The 25,531-nt window shown below is 32.6% G+C and overlaps 2 protein-coding genes across 6 annotated transcripts; both read right to left on the reverse strand.

Moving 5' to 3' along the window:
• Positions 1-3,410: 3,410 nt before the first annotated feature.
• On the reverse strand, positions 3,411-12,116 carry LOC132306491 (UDP-xylose transporter 3). 5 transcript variants are annotated; one of them, XM_059803884.1, is made up of 9 exons: positions 12,032-12,116; positions 11,884-11,928; positions 11,329-11,530; positions 6,949-7,133; positions 6,431-6,498; positions 4,846-4,978; positions 4,462-4,623; positions 4,103-4,375; positions 3,411-3,855 (listed from the first exon to the last, which is right to left on the reverse strand). In XM_059803884.1, exons 3-9 carry the CDS (start codon positions 11,447-11,449, stop codon positions 3,742-3,744), a joined length of 1,056 nt encoding a protein of 351 aa, XP_059659867.1. In that variant the 5' UTR covers positions 11,450-11,530; positions 11,884-11,928; positions 12,032-12,116; the 3' UTR covers positions 3,411-3,741. The 5 variants fall into 5 exon arrangements, with proteins under 5 accessions (XP_059659867.1, XP_059659869.1, XP_059659868.1 ...); XM_059803886.1 differs by having other exon boundaries at positions 11,888-11,928; positions 12,032-12,114; XM_059803885.1 differs by having other exon boundaries at positions 11,888-12,094.
• Positions 12,117-16,744: 4,628 nt separating this feature from the next.
• LOC132306492 (transcription factor RF2b-like) lies at positions 16,745-21,672 on the reverse strand. Its single transcript, XM_059803889.1, has 4 exons — positions 20,914-21,672; positions 19,213-19,345; positions 18,101-18,185; positions 16,745-17,391 (listed from the first exon to the last, which is right to left on the reverse strand). The coding sequence occupies exons 1-4, from the start codon at positions 21,387-21,389 to the stop codon at positions 17,072-17,074; spliced, it is 1,014 nt and encodes a 337-aa protein (XP_059659872.1). The 5' UTR covers positions 21,390-21,672; the 3' UTR covers positions 16,745-17,071.
• Between the last annotated feature and the right edge of the window lie 3,859 nt (positions 21,673-25,531).

Here is a 25,531-nt window from a genome sequence, read left to right on the forward strand (position 1 = left end):
CACTAAAGATTCTATCACATATATTATTATTTTTTTAAAGATTCCTTTTCAATAGAATAATTTAAGAACAATTATTTATTTTCTGTGTGGCCCATGCTATTTATTTATATTGTCATTAGTATTCCTATGCCTGTTATTCTTTTTATAGGGATTTTTGAAACTTCATTCTATGTACTACTACTTCTCAGAATCTCAGAAAATTTGGTGAACTGCATGACTGTTTCTTCATAATTTTGTGCAACAATTATATTACTTAAGGTATTTATTAAAGGACTAATAGTGAATAATAATTAGTAGTTTCACAAAATCAATATGGCTATTTTTATGAATAATTTTTAAACAAATACTTTTATCCATAATTAAAAAACTATTAATATCAAAATCATAGGCAACACTCACTCACATAGTGATTTTCATATTGCATATAAATAAAATAATATGAGCAATAAATTGTTTATTTTAAAATTCAAACTCATAACATCTCTTTAATAAATGAATTTAGTATGAATAGATTGAATAGAAATATGGAATAATAATCAATAACATAGTAGCGTACACTGCTACAAGTAAATATGATGAGGGTCAGTACTTTAAAAATAACAAGTTTCTAACATCTCATATGGGACTTTCCTGTCTAATCGACGGATAAGATGCATCTTATCTAATAGCTCAGATTTAACTTCTAAAACTTTTTACTAAATTTTTTACTCTCCATATTTTTCTACATTGTTTTAGAATTCTCCCTATCTAAATGTTTACTTATATTTAACTTCTAAGATACATAAATATTTACTCTACATTTTTTAAAAAGTTTTTTTGAGAATTCTCCCTACTTAAATGTTTACTTCTTTTTTCATTGACATATATATATATATTTTAATAGAATTCTCTCAAAATGTTCTACCTCTTTGTTGTGGGTCAATAATATTGCACTTGAAATTGTGTGTTGTCTGATATTTTTTCGAGTTTGGTCTGATGTCGGCATCATGTTCAAAATTTGTTCTGTACATTGTTTCTCTTTTATATACTTTACCTTTCGAAAAAAAAAAAATTCCTAGTAACATATATATATATATATATATATATATATATATATTAGTAATTATATAATTTAAAAAATAATATATATTTTACTACGAGTTTGGTTTCGGTTTTGATTCCAGACCTTTGGAATTGTAACCGAACCGAAACTCAACGGTACCAAAAATTTGAAATCATTGATAAGAACCAAAATCGAAGCACTGGTTCGATTGAATTCGGTTATGATTGTGCCTGCATAATTGTTCAGCATTAAAGTTGTAGAATTCATATTATTGACTATGTGAGGGAACAATCTTAAAATAAAAAATAGAAAAAGATACAATAAACAAGTTTAGACAACATATAAGATGACTGTTAGGTATGCTAAATGATGGTCAAAGTTTTACTTGCAAATGAAAGCTATGAGATAATGTAGAAGCTGACAATACAGAGTATTTCCTTAATTATTTGCAATACACTAGTATCACCTTAATTTAGTTTCAAAGTGAAAAGGATTCAAGCCCCTCTAAAAAAAGACTCGCAAGTAAATAAAATATTATTTCCGATTCTTTACGGTGAGTGAACTAATTTTATCCTATTGATACTTATTTCATTAGTATATTGAATTTGTTAGTAGCCATTCGTTTTACCACGTTATCATTGTAACGATTATAATTAATAATTTCTCATGAAACTCTACCATTTGGGCTATGAAGGTGTTCATGTATTTTCTCAACTTCTCTATATCTTTATTGAGTATTTTTTAAAAAAAAAAAAATTAATTGTAATATGAAAATACTAAATCAAAATATAATTATAAATTGAGAAGTGATAGGTCTTTCGACCTCAATTACCGACTCATTCTCCGAATATAACGTGGTTGCGAATGAGTCAAAAAGAAAGAGACATTTACGGGATTTTGTTTTAAGAGTTCCAACGTGATTCAATCACATTATATACGGAGGATGAGTCGACAATTAAGGTTGGAAGACCTATCATTTCTCTTATAAATTTTTTAAGTAGGTCATGTATATTAAGTTTCTTATTCACTACAAAGGGCCACTCAATAAAAAAAATTGTAACTTCTAGTTTTGATTATTTGAAGATCTAATAAAAAGGATCTCGTAAACTACATATATATTGGCACAATTAAATTCAAATTATTGAGTTATATTAGGGTTTCGATAAGTTTTGTTATTTTTCTCACTTTTCTAGATCTTTCTTATATTAAGAAAATTACTTTTAAAATACACAAAATAATCAAATAAACTGCCAAGAGATACTAAATCACCAATTATATTTGTGATGTTTAGCATTTTTCACAAATAGATGGGAAAATATTGTTATTAAATATTGTGATGTTTAGCACTTTTCAATATCAATACAATTCTAAACCATCTTATATTTGGCACAATGAATTTAATAACAATATTTTCCCATCAATTTGTGAAATAATTTTATCAGTGTGGCATCATTCAAAATATTAAAAAAATAAAAGAATCTTTTATCTCCCCCTAAAAAATCAATTATTTTATTTTATTTTTTCTCTCGCCATGAAACCCAAACTGCCTCATCCTCTTTTTTTTTTTGGGTCACAAAACTTCAGTTAATCCAACAATAATTTGGGAAATGAATCTAAGAAATTTTAAGAAATATTTATGTTTTTGGAAAAATATACATAAATATTTCAATCACAGGCATTGAATTTGTTAAAATTCATTTCATCAAGCGATAAAATGAATTTTACTAAACAATTTTTATCTGTTTTTCTGTTTTCAGAATAAATCATACTAAACAATTTTATCATTAGGCTCGTTGTATATAAATTAAAGCTTTTTTATTTTTTATTTTTTTGGGTTAAAAGCAATGTAAAAGAATTTTTTTTTTTTCTTTTCCCACAAATATACCACAACTAAGAGAAATTTCAACATGTTATCAATTTGAATTCCTGTCCATCAAAGGCATTTGTGTAGTATGGTAATAGCAACTTTGATTATATTTATCAAACCCACCCCTTTAAAGGAGAGAGAAAAGGAAAGAAAATTAGAATGAGACCCATAGTGATACTATTGTTGTTGACACGGGTTGCTTGCAAACTTCTTTTATTGTGGGAGATTCGCCAAATTGGCCTGACCGATTTAAGAGCTTCCAAACCTGCAATTGTTAGCCCCACACCAATAAGAATTCTAGCTAAACTGTTTTGTGACCTTTACAATTTTAAAATATATTATTACTATCACTAGATCCATTTCATGTATAAATTTATCAAAAAAACTTTTCCAAATGTGTGTCCCTACTATTAGGATTCACCTGGAATATACATATATATATATATATCTCTCTCTTCAATACTGCTTGTTTTCACTTTCTGCATAGAGAATCTCACAGCATAAAGAGGGATTAGCGACTCATCTTCTGTATTCAGGAACACCACCACCCATTGGCAATGTGCATTCCACTAGAAAACCTAACCTCTTACAAAGCCAATAGCCAGAACACTACATAAATTTTTTTTTTTTTTTAATAGGTTAGAACACTACATAACATTTCCTTTAAAATACATCAAAACTCTTGTAATATAAGTTATGATCTCCTCAAAAAAGCCCAAACCTATACCATGAAGTAAATGGAGACCCTTGCAGCGACATCTTCATCGCTGGAACAACCTTGTCCGCTAATTTTTTACTAGGGTAAATGAATAGATAAAGACTTGAGGAATCTTCATGCAATCAGGTCCTTGTTCGACTTCCATGCAGGAGGTGGGACACCACCATCAGTTAAAATGCTAGGTCCCTTTTCCGTACTTATTAGAGGATCGGATTCACTTTCCTTCGCCTTGAAGCATTCAAGAGGGGAGAGGATTAGTAAAATCATTTTTTCAGAGTATATTGCCAATGCTGCAACAGGATTATAGAGGTGAAGATTAAAAAAAAAAAAAAGAATTGAGATTTCGCAAAAGAGAAGGGACTGTAATAGCAATGGGGTAAAGATACATCTTTGATTTCATTTCTCACTCGTATATTCTATAAGGAAATACTATATGCAGATACATGATAGGGGAAAAGGAAAGAATGTTAAGTACCTGAGACAATTGTAGTGATGCTTCACTGGCCTTTTGCTGGCTTTCGAGACTGCAAGAATAAGAATAGAGAACCATCCCAACTACAGCAATCAGGATTCCTAAAATGTTTCGCCAGCTAAATGGGTCGCGAAGTAGAACGTAGCCAAAGGCCAAAACTAGGCAAGTTTTCAGATGTCCCAGGACCTGGTAAGTCACTGGAGATGTCTTGCCAATCACCAGAAAGGTACTGAAGTTTACGGACACTGATATCAAGCAGGATAGAACAATGAAGGCCTGCAATAAAGATAATACTAAGCGAAATTAATATTTCATTAATACTCGAGGGATGTGGGAGTGTTTTACAGTCTTTCAATTCTCACCAGTACTTTCGGGGTATATTTGAAAGCAAAAACATTCAGATTTGTCAAAAGACCGTCTACAAATGGGCCGGTGACGAACAAAGTGATTGCCTGATAGGGGCAAGACTGATACAGAAGTTGGGTAGAAGAAACCTTGAACTTCTTCTGGATGGTATTGGTCATCTGGGAGCAACTGATTAAGGTCTTGAAACAAGAAAAAAAAAAATTACTAATACGGGTAAAAAAACAATATTTGTATCATTGCTTTAAAAGCAAATTAAAAAACAGGCTTTCTTTAAAAAAATCGAGTAATTTTTTTCTTCTTTGCTTTAGTTTTAACATAAATCATGTAAAAAGAAAGGAAACATGAAAAGAAATAACAATGTCCACTTCAGCTAAGGATACAATTTGGGCAACACAAGTTGTAACAATTGCAAGCAGAGATATGACAGAACCCACGACATTGAGCTGCAAATCAGTCACAGTTGCAATTCCAACACCCAAGAGGAGGACAAGAAGTGAAAGCTGGACATTCTGACTGTGAATTGGCAGTTTAAGTTAGTATCAGTGCAAAGTTGTACCTTAACATGCATACACATATATAAATATATATATGGAAAGAAACCAAAAATGAATAGATAAAATCACTTATGTACTCAATGAAAAAGAAGCAATCACACATAAAAGTCAACTACCACAAAGCAATATCCTGGCAATTTGGGGTTGGCTAAAAAGATGTAATTACACATGAAGTATAACACCAAAGAAAAAGTTTAGAATTGATGATATTCACACTGGTAATCGATGTTTAGAAATACTTTAAACAAATAACTTATAAGGCTTACAAATTTCCTAATTTATCTCGGGAAGTAGGTTAAAATTGGTTAGAATTAATTAGGAAACTTGGGATAAGTTGACTAGGATCGCTTTGGATGAGATCTAAAGCTTTTTCAAATGAAAACAAAAATGTTTTACTGGACTAGAACACCAAAGAAATAGTTTAGAATTGATGATATTCACACTTGTAATCGATGTTGGGGCCATATAAATTATCTACTAGGAATCTTTTGATAAAGTTAATTTTTCCAAGAAGAATGTTTGATAGGCTTTCCAATACTATATAATTTGTTTAATTTCAAGATCGATTGACCATTAAATTAAAACTTTAAAGTCAGACTGATAGCAAGGACCAATTTACAAGGTGTGTGACATACACAATACTCAAAGAGTTGTATAAAGATTAGTATTGATATGAAACTGTCCAGAATGTCATGAACCGGTCCACAAATTTCATGTACCAATACCAATTGCCCTGGAGTTTACTTACCTAAACCAAAAAAAAAAAAAACTGTCCTGGAGCTAAAAACAAGAGAGTCCTTTCTGAATTAGTTTCTACTTCTTCTAGCAAACAAAAATATCTTTTGTATGGTTGTTGACCTTAATGTTTTATTGAGGACTTGAAGATCATTAACTACAACATGAATCCATCACAGGACACTTCAAATCTTCAAGGGAGTTATTATTCTCGTGCCGAATGACAGATGGTCAGCGTGTTGGACTGTTGGGCCGTTGGCTATCGAATATGGAAGAAGGCAGATCACATGTAGCAATTGTGTTGACAGAATAACAGCTAGTGATTCCTATAATGTACTTTTGACTGGCAAGACCACTACCGTCAGAAGTAAATCACGAGGTGACTAGATGGTCAAACGAACCATTTTTCAGATTCAGGTCAAAAATACATTCACTTAAAGTTGGTTAGTGCCGATAGATGCAATGTGAATATCATTCCCTTAATTAACTAATTTGTTAAGATATTGCCCTGTGCATGTCAGTACACCTGGTAGTACAACATTTTGGACTGACAAGAAAATTGGCTCCCGATGAGGTGCACACTGCTTTGCTAGTATAGTGTACAGACTGAGAATTCTTCTTCAGATCAGAAGAAAAATATGGGCGCTACAGCAGCCTGCACAGCAATTAAACTAACCTGAATTTCTTCCTAAAGAAAAGAGTCTCCAATAGAACCGTACATGGGATGATTGCAAGTTTTGTCATCTGCAATGCAAAATCAAGAGAGAGAAGATTCAGAAAATAACAATCCAAATAAGAATGTTTAAAAGCAGAAACAAGCATGGATTATGAGGAATGACATTACATATTCAGAACTTCTATTATTTATTAAATAAAAAAAAAAAAAAAAAAGGGATATATTATTCATTCTTGACTTGCAAAATACAAACTAGATGTTTCAGAGTGTTCACATGCACAAACAAATAGTGAGCAAGTGTATTGTAATAATAATAATAATGAAGCAAGAATACAGAGTTGATATAGTTGTCAGTCCTTCATAAAGCAAAGAATACAGATAAATCATTCATTGTCATCTATGAGGTTTTCCCTAGAAAATAGATTCAAGTTACAGGAATCATCCAATTGTTGATGCAATAAAATAGTCAAAATAAAAACATGAAACCATAAGCTGCAGCGGGAAGACAAGGACTTCACCTGGTAGAAACCAACAGAATTAAAACCCAAGCTAAGGTTCAGAAGTCCAATGGAGGTTCCATTTAGTATGCCAAAGCCCATTACAGCTCTTGGATCAAAAGGCTTGTGCTCAAACAGTTTCATCCATAGTGCCACATGAAGGGAACAAAATGTGACCAGAAGATGCCAGCTTGTCAGAGTTGTTGCTGAAACATTTGAGACGAAAATTTAGAACAAAATATTTAAGCAATATCAAGCACAAGGGAGTCTAAATCTATGACATGTCATGCAAGATCTACAACTGCAAAGCAAAGCAACCATGCAATGATATATCTAACTAAGAGATCTGTACTAAAATTTACAGATTTAAGAAAAATAATAATAATAAACCCCATGCTTAATGACCTTAAAATAAACACAAATTAAATTTCTCAATGGCTTTAAACAAGCAAATGCACCACAAGAATTTGTAGCATTCAGCATGGAAATGATATTCACTAGAAATTAGAATCACTTCACCAGATGTTTTCAAGTTTTTACTTCACATACAGTGAGGATGGCTTGTAACGTTTATATACATGTATTGGTTTTACTCAATAGTAAGTGATCCACATTGTTGACTAAGAATTGACTAACTGTTTCAACTTACCCACTAATAGCTGAAAAGCTGTTGGCATCAGACACATTGTTGTAATGGTGGCAGTTACCATATCCTCTTCCCTTGCCCTATTAGATGAGTGGGTGGTCTAGGTCAGCTATCCTGTGAGCTCTACGAAATACTAGCGTGACGCTTTTGATTAATTTGTCATTTCTTTCCATTATTGAATAGATTAAATAAAAAATTATTAAAAAACAAGATTTTGTATTTTTATTATTTTCATTGTGCATCACATGGCAATAACATTTAGATGCACATTCTGCAGAAAAAAGATGTAGGACTGTTGTGTGTCTAACACAATTTGCTGCCTTGTGCTAACAAACCTCCAGAAAGATCATAATTAAAAGATCCAAGTTATGTGCAACTATTTAACATTAAATGCTAGAGATAAAGGAGTTCTAAGGGCCCCGACTGTGGTAGTTTGTAAGCTATTTTTCACCTCTAATCCATTAGAATTTATGGTTGAATCCATGATTCTAGAGAAATTGCACTATATATAAAATAAAAGTATTTTTCAGTGGAGAGGGCGACAATAAGTGAACCAGCTTTAGAAATTAGCAAGGCCCAGAATTAACTAAGATTAACATTATTATTAATTACATTCAAAATAAATCTGAAAATTTTTCAAAACACACACATGCTTATGACCAAAATAAATGAATACATATACAATATGTCCATGATCACTAACCTTTTTCACTTATAATACTAGTATGTGTGTACAAAGCATGTCTCACATGAAAACGCCCAATGGATAGGACATATCTTGCTACTGAAAATTGGCAACTCCAACATAGATACAACGCCATGTTTGCAGAGTCCAACAATGATCAAAATTAACTAAACTTGAACCATGGTATCAATTACATTTTTAAATAGACCTGAAAAATTACAAACACAAGTATTTTTTTCCCCAAAAAAAAAAAGGAAGAAATAAATGAACATATACTATTAAAACCACAAACATGTCAGCTTCTAATACTAGAATTTCTGTATAATGTAAGCCTAAAATGAAAAGGCCAATGGCTACTGAGCATTAGACAGATGACACATAGGACACATCTTCCTATTGAAAACTGGTCTGCCAGAAACTTGTTGATACGCCCATGTCTGCCGAGTTGGACCACTGTCTAATCATTTGCAACAACAGCCCTTCATTTCCCTGGATAAAATACAAAAGTACTAACTACAACATGCATTTTTGTCAAGACACCTATTGTACAGTTATAATTTCCTGAAACTTGTACAACACCTATGTCAGTTTCTCTGCTGAGTTCAACTTCAATCACTAATAAAATAATTCAATTTATTTCCCAGGATAAAAAACGAAAAATGTTGAAGGTATTATGCACTTTTTGTCAGGATTTGTGAAGTAATAATCTCATCAATGATTTATTCATGGTTATTTTGCAAGTCCGCTGGAATTTAACATGACACACAACCACATCACAGACAAAACACACTGAAATGCACATGCACAACTGTCTAGGGTTTTGTGGAGTTAGTGTCTGATAATGCAAATTCATGTAGAAACATGATGGTCTTGCTTATGTACAGAATCCGTACAATTTAACTTGACCAAGTGAACAAATATGGAGAAAATCCACAATATCACTGAAGAAGAGTAAGAAAATTTTCTTCACATGGATTCAGAAAGGTAATCAAATCAATCATATGCATGATAATTGAGTGGTTATTGGCTCAATCCATCCAAGTAATTATGTTTATGCTGAATGATACCAAATGAGGGATTCAGCCTCTTTTCTTTTTCTTTAATTTTTTTAGTTCAATCGTTTGGGCTGCACAGCAGTGTGATGTCCCTTCCCCAGCCATAAACCTCTTACTCATGTCCCTCTTCTAGGACTTAAGCCATGTACTTTCCCTTGAGGAAGAAGCACGAGACACCATTGAACTGAATGTTAATAGTTAATCCTCTTTACTGTGATAAGAATTGTCATTCTGGTCAGAATCATTGTAACGACTACTAAATATATATATATATATATATGGGGGCGGGGTGGCGGGGGGGAGGAAGAAGCAGGAATAAATAAATAGGTTTCATCTAAAATAATTATATTTATAAGTATTAGCGTGTAGACACAAAATAGTTCCTTTAAAAAGGAAATGATAATGAAAATTCAAATTGAAGATAAGGACCTCACCTCTCCACATTCAGCAAAATACTTTCATGGCAGGGGTACGAGAGAAGGAGAATTTTAGAAGGGGAATGTGTTATGAGAGAGAGAGAGAGAAAGGATTAACAACAACTAAGGATTCTAATTAAAACCAGACAAGTTATTATTTTCTTCTTTTCTACATAACAATAGCAAATAATATTAGGTTAGGAGAATTTATTAGCTTAATAAGAAACCATGAAATAATTTATTGGCTGAAGAAGATTAACATGAGATTAAGATCCAAAATTTTGAAAAATTTAGACATTGTTGCAATATTAACATCGAGAATATTATTATTAGGATAGCATCTTATTCACAAATGCACTACTACTAAATAGAAGGTATGATTTAGCCTGTTGAGCTACGAATTTCCACTTTATTTACCATTTCAGGTGATGGGTGAGTTAGCGCATTGTGGATGTTCCTTTGCTGATTAGTATTACCATTTATCTATGCTTGTTTATCTTTCTATTATGCTATTGAGATTTGAGAGATCTTGTAGTGAGGTTAGAATGTAAATATGAAATATTACCACTTGTTGGGTTCTTGCTTTCTGTGTGTGTGTGGGTATATTTATATATATTATATAACATAGACTGGTGGTTAATTGTATAAACATGGATAGATGGCAATTCAAATCACGTCCTAAGGCTATCTATCCTTGACAGATATAGATATATTTTTCATAAGCTATCTATCCTTGAAATCAAATATAGGGCATGACAATCCTAATGTTCCAGATGATAATATAGAGAGGCACTACCATCATGAGCATAAAAGTATCTGGTAAGAGCAACAAGTGAATCACTCACTCTCTTGTACAGAGAATTGACTGTGTCACTCCTATGACTTTGCATGTTGTAAGTCCAAGATCTTGCATTTGCAACAATAATAGAGTAACAATAATACAAATCACTTTAGCAACGCAAATTTCTTTGAAAAAAAGAAAAAAGTGAAGTATTCAGAGTAAGATGAATAAAAAGACCACACAAAATGTGGGACCGCCATATTGCATGTTCAAAAGCTCAAGGTGATGATGTAACAAGGTCAAAAGGTCATTCAAAAGGAATAAATACTGCAAATACTTTTCCTGGAAAACAAATAAGCTGGAGGCTTAGATTCGACTCATATTTGTTATAAACATTAATTGCATTTGAGTTTTACATTTAAACAAGCTTATTGAAGTTACGCATGACCACTGCACTTATGTTTTAAATGTCGAATTGAATGCTTTTTTTTCAACCATCACCGTACAGAGTTGGATGTATCATTAATTATAAATTATAGACTTGGACCACAACAGCCAATTGTTCATTCACTTCTTGCTAGATTATCTATAAATCCAATGCTTTTCTACACCTGTAACTTTCCACAAATTTTTGTGTACTGACGAAAAGTGTCAAATAAATAGCACTAAATCAATTGCGTCAAAAATTCAAAACCATAAAATAAATTCAAAACCATAAATCTTATCAATAAAAAATGCCACATTAATAATTGAATTAAACAAAATGAGAAGACAAAAGTGAATCATAAGCCTAATTGCTGAAGAGATTGATCACTCACCAAAAGTAAAACCAAGTGTGCTAATTAGCGCCTTGTTGCAAATCACGATCGATACCGACGAAACCACAGACAGACTCAATGCCCCAACAGTTCCTAGGTGAAACCGCTGGCCGTCACTCATCTTCACTCTCCTTCAACACTCCCTCTATCACAATCTCAAATGTCTACTCATCACAGACAGCACTCCAACAATTCGCAAAACCTAAAGCAAAAATCATAATAATAATATTAATAAACGTCAAAAATCATAATAATAACAATCAGCAAGAAATGTAAGAATTAATCATACCTAATCAATAATTATCAAAAAGTAAGAACATTAAGAAAAGAATCAGCTCAACTAACAATCAAAACCAAAAACAAAGCAAAATGGAAAACGACATTCAAAAAAAAAAAAAATAAAGGATTTGTGAACAATGAAAAGATCCGAACAAATTCAGGCGTTCCGAAACAAACCCTAGATCTGCTACTTTCGATTACTAATAAGTTTATATTGCGTGCACAAATGTATAGACATCGATATATATATATATATATTTAGAGAGAGAAAGTAACCTACGGAGCTCTGAATCACTGAAAATCATGAAGTAGTCTGCATATCTGTGTTTCAGATCGACCAATAGAGGATTAAATGTTTTTAAGCACATGAAGGGTCGATATTTACATAGTATATGAAAATAATTTATTAATAGTATATACGTACTGTATTTGAAGTGTAAATCGCAGAGAAAGAGAGATTAATGCGAGTATTTGACTTTTATGAGTTTCCGGCCCCTTTCACGCCGGCGAATTTGGTCATATATGAAAATATCTTGAAATCGAGGGCCTTTTCTACTGTATATTTCGTGCTCCTAATTAATTTTAAAAATCAGTATTGGTTATGTGACACAAGGAAGAGAATTTAGAAAAAATTATTTATTTATTCTTTTTTTAAAAAAAAAAAAAATAATTTTGAAATAATCTAGTCAGAACAAAATGAAGGAAGAGAGTTTAGCGATTATTGTAATTATCATGTTATTAATATTTTTTATTATTATTTTGGTACATTTGTGTAAGATTTATTTATGACTAATTATTAAATAATTTTAGACTATTAATACTTGATAAATTAGTTAAATACAAATTATTTAATTAAAAACAAAACTTCTTGAGATAATATGTCTCAAAATAAGTACTATACTTCTTTTTTCTTTTTTCTGTTTCAAAATAAGTGTTCACGTTTTTTTTTCAAATAATATATTTTACATCTTTAATATATATTGTTTGAATTTAAAATTTAAATATTCAAAACCATAAATAAATTAATAATTTTTCAGAGAGACAATGTATGTTCCATATGTTCTCTTAAAAATTATTACTCTTAGTAACTGTCACCTAGTTTGGAAGGTTTATAATAAATAAATAAAAAATATTATTAAATTTTGACCTTTATTATTTGATGTGACGTGGGCTCATGGTATGATCATTCATTTTAAGTGGGTAACGCCATCATATATGATTTTAACGTGATTCATGTGAATTTTGTTAAACTGTGTCCATCGTTGAATCATAATCACGTGATCGCACATGATTTGTTTCGGTGGAGCTCACAAGAGGTTGCATCATGCCAAACCCACTCTTCTAGAGTCTGACTAGGTTCAAATTGTACGTCTTATAATACTTTTTTTTTTTTTTTCTTTTTTTTTTTTTTTTTTTTTTTAAGAAAAAAAAACTATATTGAATAAATTTATGACATTTTTTTTTTAGAAGCAAAACCTTATTTCATGGTACAATAAGAAATAAAATTTTACTTTTCTATTATTTTGTGAGACTGAATACATTGTTATTGGAAGTTGTTACACATAATTATTTTGAATGAAATTAAATAAAATGCTATATTTATTTTTTGTGATGATAATAGTGTAATTGATCTTTCAAATAATGCAGTTTTGCATTATTGGACTAATCATATAGACCGAGACAATATTTTCTTAGGGATTTAGTTAAACAAATGTCGTATTTTTAGAGAAAGTGTATACTGATCAGAATTTTTTATATTCTCACAAAGATGCTTCTAGATCTGAATATCTTAAAAAGTCTATAGACATTTGTTGTCTTAATTAACTAGGATGCGTGACATTAACATAATTTAAATAGGAACTTCACACATGTATTGAGAGTCTAGTTTATGCATTTAGCTTAATTCAGTTTAGGGTTATTATTATTTTTTTGTTTTTCCCAACTTTGGCAAACTATAATTAGAATGAGTATGTTGAACACAAGTATATTAATGACATATGGATTATACGTGTGTAGCACATTATTGTTATAAATTGATGAATTTGTTTTTAGTTACTTATTTTGTTAGTAATTAAAAGGTACATTTATTTATTTTTAAGTTATATTGTTTTGGTTAAAAGTGACTTTTTTTTTTTTTTTTAACTGGTAAAAAGTGACGTTAACACGATCAGTTATGTGTTTAGACCAAAAGGATGAAAAAAAAAATAACATAAAATAAAAAAAGCTACATTTAGAATTTATCCGAAGCTACCAAAATGATAGGATCTTCAAGGTAAAATTCAAAATAATAAAGTTGACTTAAGAAAGATATGACTGTCCATAAGAGTGAAAAGCACGTGCGCAAGGAAATTTTGTGTTAAAAAAATAAAATAACTGTATTTGCACGTGTTAATTGTTTGACTTCTAGAAGAATGTAAATTGATTGACATAATACCTAAAATCTGAACAATTGATACATTATTTGTTTTTGGACCTTAATCGTCTACACTTACAAAGGCCCTTTTTGGTACTCGTTATTATTATTTTTTGGGCGAATGGTAAAAAATTTTCTCCGGCTTTCATCTGTTTGTAAAAAATACTCTTTATAAATATTTTTAATGAAAAAATTCCTTCAACTTTTTTGAGGGGTGACTTTAACTGATATCCATTTAAATAATTTGCGGAGCCATTTTTTTTGAACAAAATTGCCCCAAAACAGTAAAAGACTTTTTATTATTATTATTTACTCTCTCACCACATAAGGAAATTCTTCATACTTTTATTGGTGTTTCAATATTATAATTAATCATATATTTTTGTGCAGTGTTGAATGTAAAGAATGTTTCAATATTATAATTAAATCATATATACTATAATACTATATACATGTGTGAGAATTAAATCAAATTTATTTTATTTACTTTTATCCTATCAGTATGAAATCATATTATAAGTCAAGTTTATTTTATTTTATTATCCTATCAAATCCATATGATAATTTTTTCCTAATATCATCTAAAATTAATATGAAACCATATTATATGTTTATGTATAGAAAGGTATTTTATACACGCTTGCATAAAAGTTAAATAATTATAATATTTTTACTAAAAATAATGATTGTGTTGTCTTCTTCTCAAAAGGGACAATTACTACCAAAAAAAAAAAAAACAACGACAACAACCTCAAAATTTAGGGTTTAAAATCCCAAACTGTAGATCTTCAAATTTCAATCCAAACTTGCATGATCTTCCTATAGTTATTAATGCGAGTGAGTGAATTGCATGAAAAAGACGAATGATACTGAGAGTTGGTGGATGATTCACTTGGTTTAAACGAACATACTCAATGTCAATTTTGGTCATCAATAAACCATCAACGTCTAAGTCACCACCCATCTTGCAGGTCTTCTAGGTCCCCCTCCCTTTCCTCTTCACACACACACACATAAATATAAATGTGGAATCATTTTTGTTTAGGAGTATGTTATACCTTATGAATTTAGGGTTCTTGCAAAGGGTTATCAATTTGGCATCTCAAAATTTGTTGTGATTTTTGATAATTGATTGAAGAAGGAAACAAACAACTTGAGACTTTTTAACAATAAAAAAAGAATGGCAAATGGATATTCCAATACTTCATTATCCTACTGGACAACAGGATGTGAAATCCTTAATAAATTCCATTGTAGTTTTGACATCTTTTAATATATTAACAATAATAATAACTTCATTTATGTAACAATTGAAAAATCTTGATATACCATCACTGCCATAGTAAACTTGTGGAGCTTCCTTTTTTAATTCTTACCCTTTAGACAACATAAATTCCAAATGGAATCCAATGCCGACGGACGACGTAGAGAAGAGATGGAGAATTTTTATTTGCTAGTTAAACTAATTCTTAATTATTTATTTTAATATTTGAAATTATATAATTTTAAGAAAGACATTTTTGTATTTTGTAATAAGAGTGTGAGGACATTTTGGATCTTAGCAATAATTCTTGATTCATTTGTAATTATTTTGTTTAATTCAATCAATGTGAAAAAATAACTTTTAAAATTGATCAATTTGTTATTTAGAGCTCTAATCCTACTTATATGTAGTTTTTGTGTTGACAAATTTCGGTGTCAAAACGTGTTGACGTAGTTATAATTTTTGGTTTATCTTGTGTCTTGATATTTGGAGCTGAGCAAGTGCCTCGTGCTGTGAGTTTGGATGGATCATCACTTAGAAGAGTATGTGAGTGAAGACACTCTATATTTGGGTTGGTACGTGATTATAGTTGAGTTTTTGGAATAAATGTTGCAATTTGGACAAGTCTGACCGGTTGCACTTTCTTAGATCGATCGCAAACTGAGAGTCCAACTGGTCCAACTAAGTCCGACCGGTCGCACTTCCCCGTATAGTTTCAAGATTCTAGTTTTTGGTAACTTTTAAGTTTCTTTTTTACACCAAACTCCTTGAGATGTCCTAGTATGATTTTAAAAACTTTTTTCAAATATTTTTAGGACTTTCTTGGATTTAAATCTCTCTCTAAACTCCATCCCTAAAAATGTTTTGGATGCTTTAATTGGGAAAAACATGGAATGGACTTTTACATCATTATTGAGCCTTTTTGAGTGTGATTGTAAAATATATTTTTATCTTTTTGAGAGCACACACTTATCTGATCATCGAAATCTTCAGGGTTTACTTCAAATTACAAATTGATCAGAATAACAAATTTCCTTTCTAATTCTCCATATCATTGAAAGGAGGTTTTGATTGTGCTACGAAGGAGACACAACATTCAAGGAGTATTCATGTCTTAACCAACTACCTGCCTACAAGGATTGAGAAATAAGCCTGAAGTCGAGAGCTTTTGGACGATGAATTGCAAAGCCAAAAAGCGCTCTACAACTGGTTCTTGATAGAGTGAAGAGGGTGTGAGCCTAAGTCATTCGAGATAGTGGATCATTTCGCTCAAGACTATGAAAGTCTCCGTAATTTTTCTCCCACATGGTTGGTTTTCTTCCAATAAAGTTTTATGATAAAAATTTTGGTGTCGTCTCTCAAACTCTACTATATTTGCTTTCCTTTATAGTTCATGTTTGTATGGAAGGTTATTTTGTTCAGTTTGATCTCATGGACAAGTGAAGAAGCATGATACGCCATCAACTCTTATGAAAAGTCTGTTTAGGGGTAGTTCTTGAAATTGGATTGACTGTACATAGCTTTGTAATCAATAAACTCTGGTCCAAATCAAATGGAAAAAAAGTTCACAAGGCATAAAAAAAAGATACATGGATAATGGCATTGGTAAATGACCTCTTATCTCATGCTTTGCACCCCAGAAAAACAAAATTCCATGCTGAATGGGACAGAGCTCGTCAGCATTGCCAACAAAACTTAAAAGAAATCCCCCTTTCTTGAAGGAAATCATCAGAACAAAACAATCGAGGATTGACGCCCACCAAGTATGGCATTTCACCAACCGAAAGTTAACCTTCAATTTCCAACAAATTAGAACGTATGTTGCTGATATCGAACCCCTGTAAGCAGCCTAGCGAATCGTCCTGTGAAAAGTCAAGATGCTGGGAGATTTCTGGATGCAGGTAGAAAGGCACAGCAGGCTGATCGTCGTGTGATGTTGTCAACTGGGACACAGAAGTTAGTGGCTGCTGTGGAAGAGAAAAAAAGGTCGATGGGGAGGGTGATTGGCTGTAAGACACAGACATTCCTGGGTTCAATGATTCTGAGGGGTTTGCTCCAGTGGAAATCTTGAGCCTCTCAACCTCTTGCATCAGTGCTTCATTCATAGCTGTGTGTGGAATAAATGTAGTTAGTATTTTAAATGAAATGCATCTTAAGATTAACAAAAGAAATATCAACAAACAAATTAACAAAAAAGACATAATATAAACTTTGATTGTTATGGTGCTTCTTTCATAAAGCTTGGCAACAAAACAGATTGCTGAATGAACTTTTCTACACAAGTATATGGCTAAAATTGCGATGCTTATGATCTCTCTCTCTTTAGCCATGCGATGCTTATGATATCTTTCTCTCCCCACTCTCTCTCCAAACATATTGAATACAATTAAGTCATAAATAGAGAGAAGTATGAGGGTTAACGGCATTATTCATCGCAGAATTTATTATCAGTCTCATGTTTTTAGGTCACTAAATAGAACAAAATGGAAAAATTTGATATACATCTTCACAAGACCAGCAGATAAATCTCATCATTTGATGACAAAAAATCAATGTGGAGTTCAATCTTTCATATACATAACGGCCGTCAAGGTTTCACCTCAGTCATCATACAAGGAATAATAGGATAAAAGTATCATTCAACAAAAAACACATCAGCAGAGAACCTTTTTCTAGAACAGATTAGAACATTACTAGTAAATACCAGAGGAAATGCCCTTCACCTTCCATCATAGATACTCAATATAATGCATTAACAAAATCATTTTTTTCCTTTATCAGAATTCTTAATAATAGTATTGGAGCATGAAACTCACCATCACGCATCTTAACTTGTTGCTCCATAGCTTGTAACCGAAGTTTAAGTTTTGTGTTTTCAGAAGCCAGAGTCATTGTCTCTCTCTAAATGAGAAAAGAAAGAAGGAATGAGACCATAATCCTTACTGTAGTGCTAAAACATGTGTTGTGTTAGTGTTTGTGTGTGTATTTGTCTTGGATGAGTGCTTGGGTTTAAATCAATAATTAAAATAAAATGAAGGCTTAGAAATTCAAAATAAACTTCAAAATTTTCATATCATAATCTCTCAAAGGAAATATTTAACATGGAAGAAATAGTGCGATGGAAAAATATTGACTATCAACACTTCTTAGTTTACCACGAAAAGCAACTCTAGACGCATCAAAACAGAAGAACTTTCTCTAGGGAGGAGGATAGCATTAGGATGGCAGTTGCAGCAAAAATTTCAATATCGCCCCATGATGGATAAGCAAGTGCAAAAAATTTCACAAATTCCGGTCAGATGTCTACAATAACTAAGATTCGCATTGCCTAGTCAAAAAGTTCGACCATAAATTCCCTTTCTATTCTCTTTTTGAGTAATGCTACCATGAGGTAACCCTCATGACAGTTGTCATGAGCTCTCCTTCTTTTTGTCTTGATCATGTAAAAATATTGAGTGCATTGTGCATCTAACCGTTTGGAAGAGGATTGTAGGAGGATTATACAATCAAAATTTTGTATCAAAATTAGTTTACAGTAAACCACACAAATCAGTCATACTTTTACATTTTCTTTCTTTTGACTTCATTAGACTAAATTAAACTATCATTTTTGACTGTCTCATATAATTTTATTTTTATGGAATTTTCAGTTTTTTTATTTTATTTGTTACAATGAGATCACTTTAATCTTGGCTATATTACAATGTAATTTGGGAATTATATTTTTTGCCCACAGTGGTGCTAACTTAAAGAAGAGCTCATCACAACTGTCATGTGGTCGACCTCATGTAGTATCGAACTATCACTATACATAAATACTTAAGAAGTAACGGCTATCCATATGCAGGCTTCCTAGTTCTCCCATTATACAGGGGTTGAAAAGGAGAACTGAGTTTTAAAATGTAAGTTGAGATCCACCAAGGCATACCTTGAATAGTGTGAGTTGTGAACAATGAGTGGCCGCTTCTTCTTGAACCATCTGAACTTTTCGTTCAAGTTCTGATATATAGCGAGCCTTCCTCTCTTTTGAGCGGGCAGCAGATTGCCGATTTGCTAAAATCCTAAATTTGACAGCTAAAATATTAGCAGAACCTCAAAAAATGCAAGAAATCCAAATAGTCAAAAAATAGATATGACAAATATATACATTTGTGCAAGTGTGGAGGCATCTGTATATTGCACTGAGAGAGAGAGAGAGAGAGAGAGAGAGAGAGAACTGTAGCAAGACATCTTACTTAAGATCATATATGCTTGCATTTATGAAAATATGATGCCGAGCAAGTTAAAGTTAGAATTCTACAAGATGGCTATAAGATTAAATATGCTATAATGAATAGAATATTTTTTTGATAAGTTATATGGAATAGAATATTATCAGTTGAAAACATGTCATGGAAAAATTGTAGCTATAAAAGGATGATGGCAATCCATAATCCTTTTTCAGTTTATAAATTCAATAAGTTCTGTCTTCAAGCAAGGATGGGGAATGAAGAAATTGCCAAAATCTATCAGAACCTCGAATCCAAGCAAGTGATTCTACCCACCACCTATGTAATTTACCAATATATAGTTTCTTGCTCATTTAATCCCTGTACTCTTTATCACCTCCAACTTTTAAAGATGCTATCATCATAACATGAGGTTTGAGAAGAGTTGTATGCTATGGAACCAAATATTGTCATTCGGTTAATGCTTTAGCATTCTATGTTGAATGTTTTAAACCCACATAGAGATATGCAACTAGATCATTCAGATATATAGGGAAAAAAAATAGAAAATTGATAGATGTACCAATTGCATTCAATTTTATTATTTTAGAGAAGAAGCCATTTCCAAGTGCTGGTATTGGCTAGGCAGTGTGCTGGGAGGGGAAGGCTAGGGATAGATCCAACCTTTGCCATTTATTTCTTTTGCAAAAAGTAATTATTCTCAGTCACAAGCTTGAATTCTCTGCACTAAAAAAATTATTCCGTCCCATTTTACTATTAATCAAAATTAGTCATAACATAACTTATCAAAAAATAAAAAAATAAATAGTCATAACATTACCATGTCCTAAGAATACAATTCTCGCCGACAAAATGGTTGAATTGATGACCCTTAACCAAGTCACTTTTAAATTTAAACAAGCAATTCAATTTCAAAGCACAGGAAGGAACTAAAATTACCAAAGAAAGGTCAAAAATAGTTCAGTCAGTGAAATATACATGTCCTCAATGTCTAGTATAAAGAGCATCTAAAATTTAAGGAATATATATATATACATATCAATGCTGGCCAATCATGTACATAGACCAATGATCAATTTCATGAAATAACCAGGAAGTCCAATTAAGAAAAAACACTTGATCAAATAAAAGGATAACCTTTGAACTACAGGGCAAATGAATTACTTGTAAAATAATATAAATGATACTGTAAAAGTTAAAAATTATTAAATGTAAACCAAATAATAGGACCTCCATAACCCAATTAGGAAACTTAAAAAAGAAAAAGTAAATGACCAATATATATATATATAGCAATCTAACATTTTTAGAGTTAATACTTCTGTTAACTTCAAAACCAAATGAAAACTTGAAACTTTAAGAAAAGAAAAGGAATCCATCAATCAAAACACAAAACCCACCTCTTTGCGCGCTTGGGATCGAGGGCCCAGAGCTGAGCCAACTGTTGAGGAGGAATGGCCTTCTTGGACTCCTTCATTTCACCAAACAAGCTCTGTGCTGTTCTAGACGACCCATCCACCGAATTGCTATTCCGGTGCCGAGTCACAACTCGCTTCTCTTCCACACAACCCAAATTTCCTCTACCGCCAACGGAGCCGCCGGAGACCCCTTCGACGCTCTGCGTGGACCAATCGCCAAATGGGTCGCCGGAGAAACCACCCATGTCGTCGTCGAGGATCCGGTAAAAGTCGTCGGAGGAAAAGGCCCGCCGGTAGTGGTTCGCATTGTTGTGCATTGTGAATGGGGCTTCAGTTTCAGCTGCTGCTGGTGATGGGTAATTGGAATCGTGTTGAGAGGAGATTGAATTTGAATTTGAATTTGAATCGGGATTGTTGAGATTGGAAATTGATGATGGGTTTTGCATTTGGATTGACATTGTCTAACCCACATCAAAATGGGTGTTGTTGTGTCTGCAGAAACGAACGAGGAAACGGAAGGTCGGAATCTCGAATTCCTGACCTCCACTGTGCCTTCCCGTTTCCACAGCGGAAATGTAGAAGAAATGTAGAAGGAAAAGATGGAAAATGAATGTGTGTTTTTTGTAGGAGAGAAAGCTTTTCATGCCTCATTGCCGGGAAGAGAGATGGAACGGATGGTAGGAATTGCAAAGTCTTGCCTTCCGCTCCTTTCAGTTTCCACTCCCAAAATAATACTGATAGTAATAACAATAATAGAAATAAAACCATATATATATATATTTATCTTTATTTTTTTTTACTCCACACGTTTCTTATTACAGTATTTTCCGTCTGAACTAAATATTCCCCATCTCACCCAATCTCTTATTTATGTTATATTTTTTCTCACATCTCTGGGTTTTTTTTTGTTTGACTCTTCCTTCTAAACTACTACTAATATATTAGAATTGAGTTTAGCTCATTCTTATATGGATAATTTTAAATAAAAATTATTAATATATTGTATGACGGACAACCAAACTCCACCGACCATGCTTTAAAAGCGCCAACTCTAGTCACCATGGGCCCTTCCCCTTCAGGCCCAAGATGAACTAGTTCATTCCGAAAAAGGACTGATAAAGGGAGCCCAAGGAATAAGACAAGTAAGAGGACCGACCTAGCAAGTTCCTGATCTATTGACTTTCGTTTCGCACAAACGGCACCAAAGTGTAGGTACAAGAATTACATATGATGGCATAGTTGTGATCCGGGAGGATGATCGAGTAGGAAAACTCCCGACAACAAGAAGAGGACATCCAAAACCAGCAAGAAGAGCTCTGACAGCTAGTCGAAACCCTATGCTAGGAGAACGCAGACCTCCGAGCAAGGCTAGAGCGAGCGGAGATGCCACTGCCACCACTTCCACCTCCACCAGCAGAGATCGTGTCTGCCAACGGCCATATTGAGTGACTGCTAGACCAACCGGATCTGTCCACCTTGATTCACGAAAGGATGAAGCAAACCCTAAGCGAAGGAGGGCAGGAAATGAACAGGTGGAGACTAGCCACCATACCATGCGAAACTCAGTGGTGGATAAGGTGTTCGACAAAAAATCCCAGATCAAATTTGAAAACCCAAGTTCAAAAAGAGGTAGGAGATCAGATGAGAGACCCTAGAGCTCTCACTCCAATCTATTTAGCATTTTAGGTGTCCCCTCATATGGTGGAATCCATATTCACAGAAGAAATCATTTGAGCAGAAAAATCAAGAAAGTTCACAATGTCGACGTTCACACCGTTCGATGAAACGAAAGATCCTCTATAGCACGTATACCTCATCCAACAGAAGATGGCTTTCGACACCAGCGATGATGCCCTAATGTGTAAGGTACTCCATACAAGCCTTGCGGGGCCGACACTTAGCTAGTTCAGGCACTTACCCCCAAGATAGATGTTAAGCTTTCGCCAACTTTGCCAGCTGTTCATAGCCCAATACTTTGGCAACAAAAGGATAAAGAAGACTATCTCAACACAATGAGGCAATAGAAGGGTGAACGACTGGAATATTTTCTCACCAGGTTCAACCTGGAGACGTGAGGCACAAAGTTTCACACTTCCTTGGTCAAGAAGACTCCTTGCAATACGGGTGGTTTGAATTCTAAAGTCTAGGGGTATCTGCTGTTGGAGGAAGAAAAGGTTGTTCGGTAGCAGAGAACAAAATGATAACTCTACGTAGACGGATCAACCAACCAGACGGGATCAAGAGTTGGGATTGTAAGAAAAACTCCTAAAGGAACCCGATTGCATTAAGTGACCAAGTTAGAGTTTGTTGCGACTAATAAGAAAATGGAATACGAAGCACTTTTAGTTGGACAAAGGTTAGCCAATGTGGTGACCTTGTGGGCGGGTGTGTGTGAACTTGTGCAGGTGGCACCAGTAGGCTACCACACTGGGTGAGTTACAAGTGCACAATCCCATATCGCCTGGGTGTGGATGGGGCAAGTGTTATATGTAGATTCAACACCTTTTTAAGACACAGCGCGTTTTAAAGCCGTGGTGGTCGTGAATCCACCAGAACTCCAGAGTTAAGCGCGTTTAACCTGGAGTAATACCAGGAAGGGTAACTCTCTGGGAAGTGTAATACCCCTAATTTTAAAAGGATAGCCTCGGTATTTATTTATTTGTTTTAATTATATTTTTAATCATTTAATTATAATTATATTTTTAATTATTTAATTGATTATTTGACTAATTGCTTATGTGTTTAATAGAATTAGGTATTACTTGATTATTTGATTATGTGTCTATGTATTATTTGTATTTGTCTATGTGTTAATTGTTTAATTAGATTATGTGCTTAAATGGTGTTTTGATTAATTGTAAATTAAATGTTTTCTTTTCTTTTATTATTTTATTTTATTTTTCTTTTATGGTTATGATTAGTAGTCATAGGCCAACCAATTGGGTCCCATGGATTACTTAGATAGGAGGTTGGATGTGTATGGATTATTACCCATAGATAGTTGTGCATGTATATATATATAGATATATATTATATACAAATAGATATATATTATATACATATATAAAAAGGAAAATAATTTATTAATTACTTTTATGGTAACTTGGGTAGTAATATTTAATATGATGTATATGTTTTATATTTAAATAATAAAAATATACATAGATTTGATACGTGTTATGTTTTAAGTTACTTTATAATATTATGGTAACTTAAGTATTATTGGATAATCCATTAATAAATAATGGAATGTGTATAATTTATTTATTTAATAAAGATATACATAAATTATATACTTAATATATTTTACTTACCTTTTTAATATATATAAAAGGGAAAGTAATTTATTAATTACTTTTATGGTAACTTGGGTAGTAATATTCAATCTGATGTATATGTTTTATATTTAAATAATAAAAACATACATAGATTTGATACGTGTTATGTTTTAAGTTACTTTATAATATTATGCTAACTTAAGTATTATTGGATAATCCATTAATAAATAATGGGATTTGTATAATTTATTTATTTAATAAAAATATACATAAATTATATACGTAACATATTTTACTTACCTTTTTAATATTTTAATATTTATTTTTTTAAATTGACTTGGATTGGGAAAATGGTTAGGGTTATTTTATTTAGCCTATAAATATATAGCTATAGGTTATAAAAGTGGGTTAGAAATATTCACGTGATATATTCTAGAGAGAAAGAGAGTTAGAGAGGGAAGGAGGAAAAGTAAGGAAGGAGGAGAAAAATCCTGTAAAGAGAAGACCAAGGAAGAAAGTTTAACTTTCGATCCGAAAGTTTAAGGCAAGTTCTTCTTCTATCTCTTTCCCTTTGATTCGTGTTTTTGTACATGCCTAAGAAATTTCAGGATTTATTAAGCTACAATGGTCCACGACTTAAAAATACCACCGATACAAAATCCGACCCCCCAACGGGCAAAAAGGCAAAAATGAAACTTGGAATGAAAACTCGGAATCCAAAAATACAAAACGGGGTCAAATGACCGTTTGGCCCTTGGCCACACTTCAAACATGATTTATAAGACCCTATGAAAGAATGAAAATGGAATTCTCACACCCGATGCAATCATGGTGAGACAATGACTTGGCGTTTTTCAATATTTTCCTAATATTTCAAGAAGTTAGAAGTTACAAAAAATTCACTATACATGTCAATGGCCTCCGGCCTCATCTCATACATGTTGAATACATTGAAAGGAGTGCACTTAAGTACACATTACATACATGGAATCAAAGAATACAAGTTTTACATATAAGTCTACAAAATGACATTTCATGCTAACATTTGCATGAAATGGAAACTTAAAGCTACACGACATCCAAGGAATGCTAAGCATTACGAACCAAGTCTTCTTACCTGAAATATGCCCCAGTAACGTAGGGGTGAGCAACATAAAGCTACTCGTAGGAGATGAGCATGCATCGACCTAGCATTTTACAATTTTATCACCTTAAGGTGAAACATGTCAAAGGGGCTCATGCCACCTAACGTCTATGTCAAAGTGAGACTCAGGGCGCATCCTAAGCTATCATGGAGCATAAGCAACAAGAATCATGATATA

This window comes from Cornus florida, unplaced genomic scaffold (genome assembly GCF_030987335.1).
Source record: "Cornus florida cultivar Cherokee Brave unplaced genomic scaffold, ASM3098733v1 CherokeeBrave_3.0.0_Hap2_Chr05, whole genome shotgun sequence".
Classification (NCBI taxonomy): domain Eukaryota; kingdom Viridiplantae; phylum Streptophyta; class Magnoliopsida; order Cornales; family Cornaceae; genus Cornus; species Cornus florida.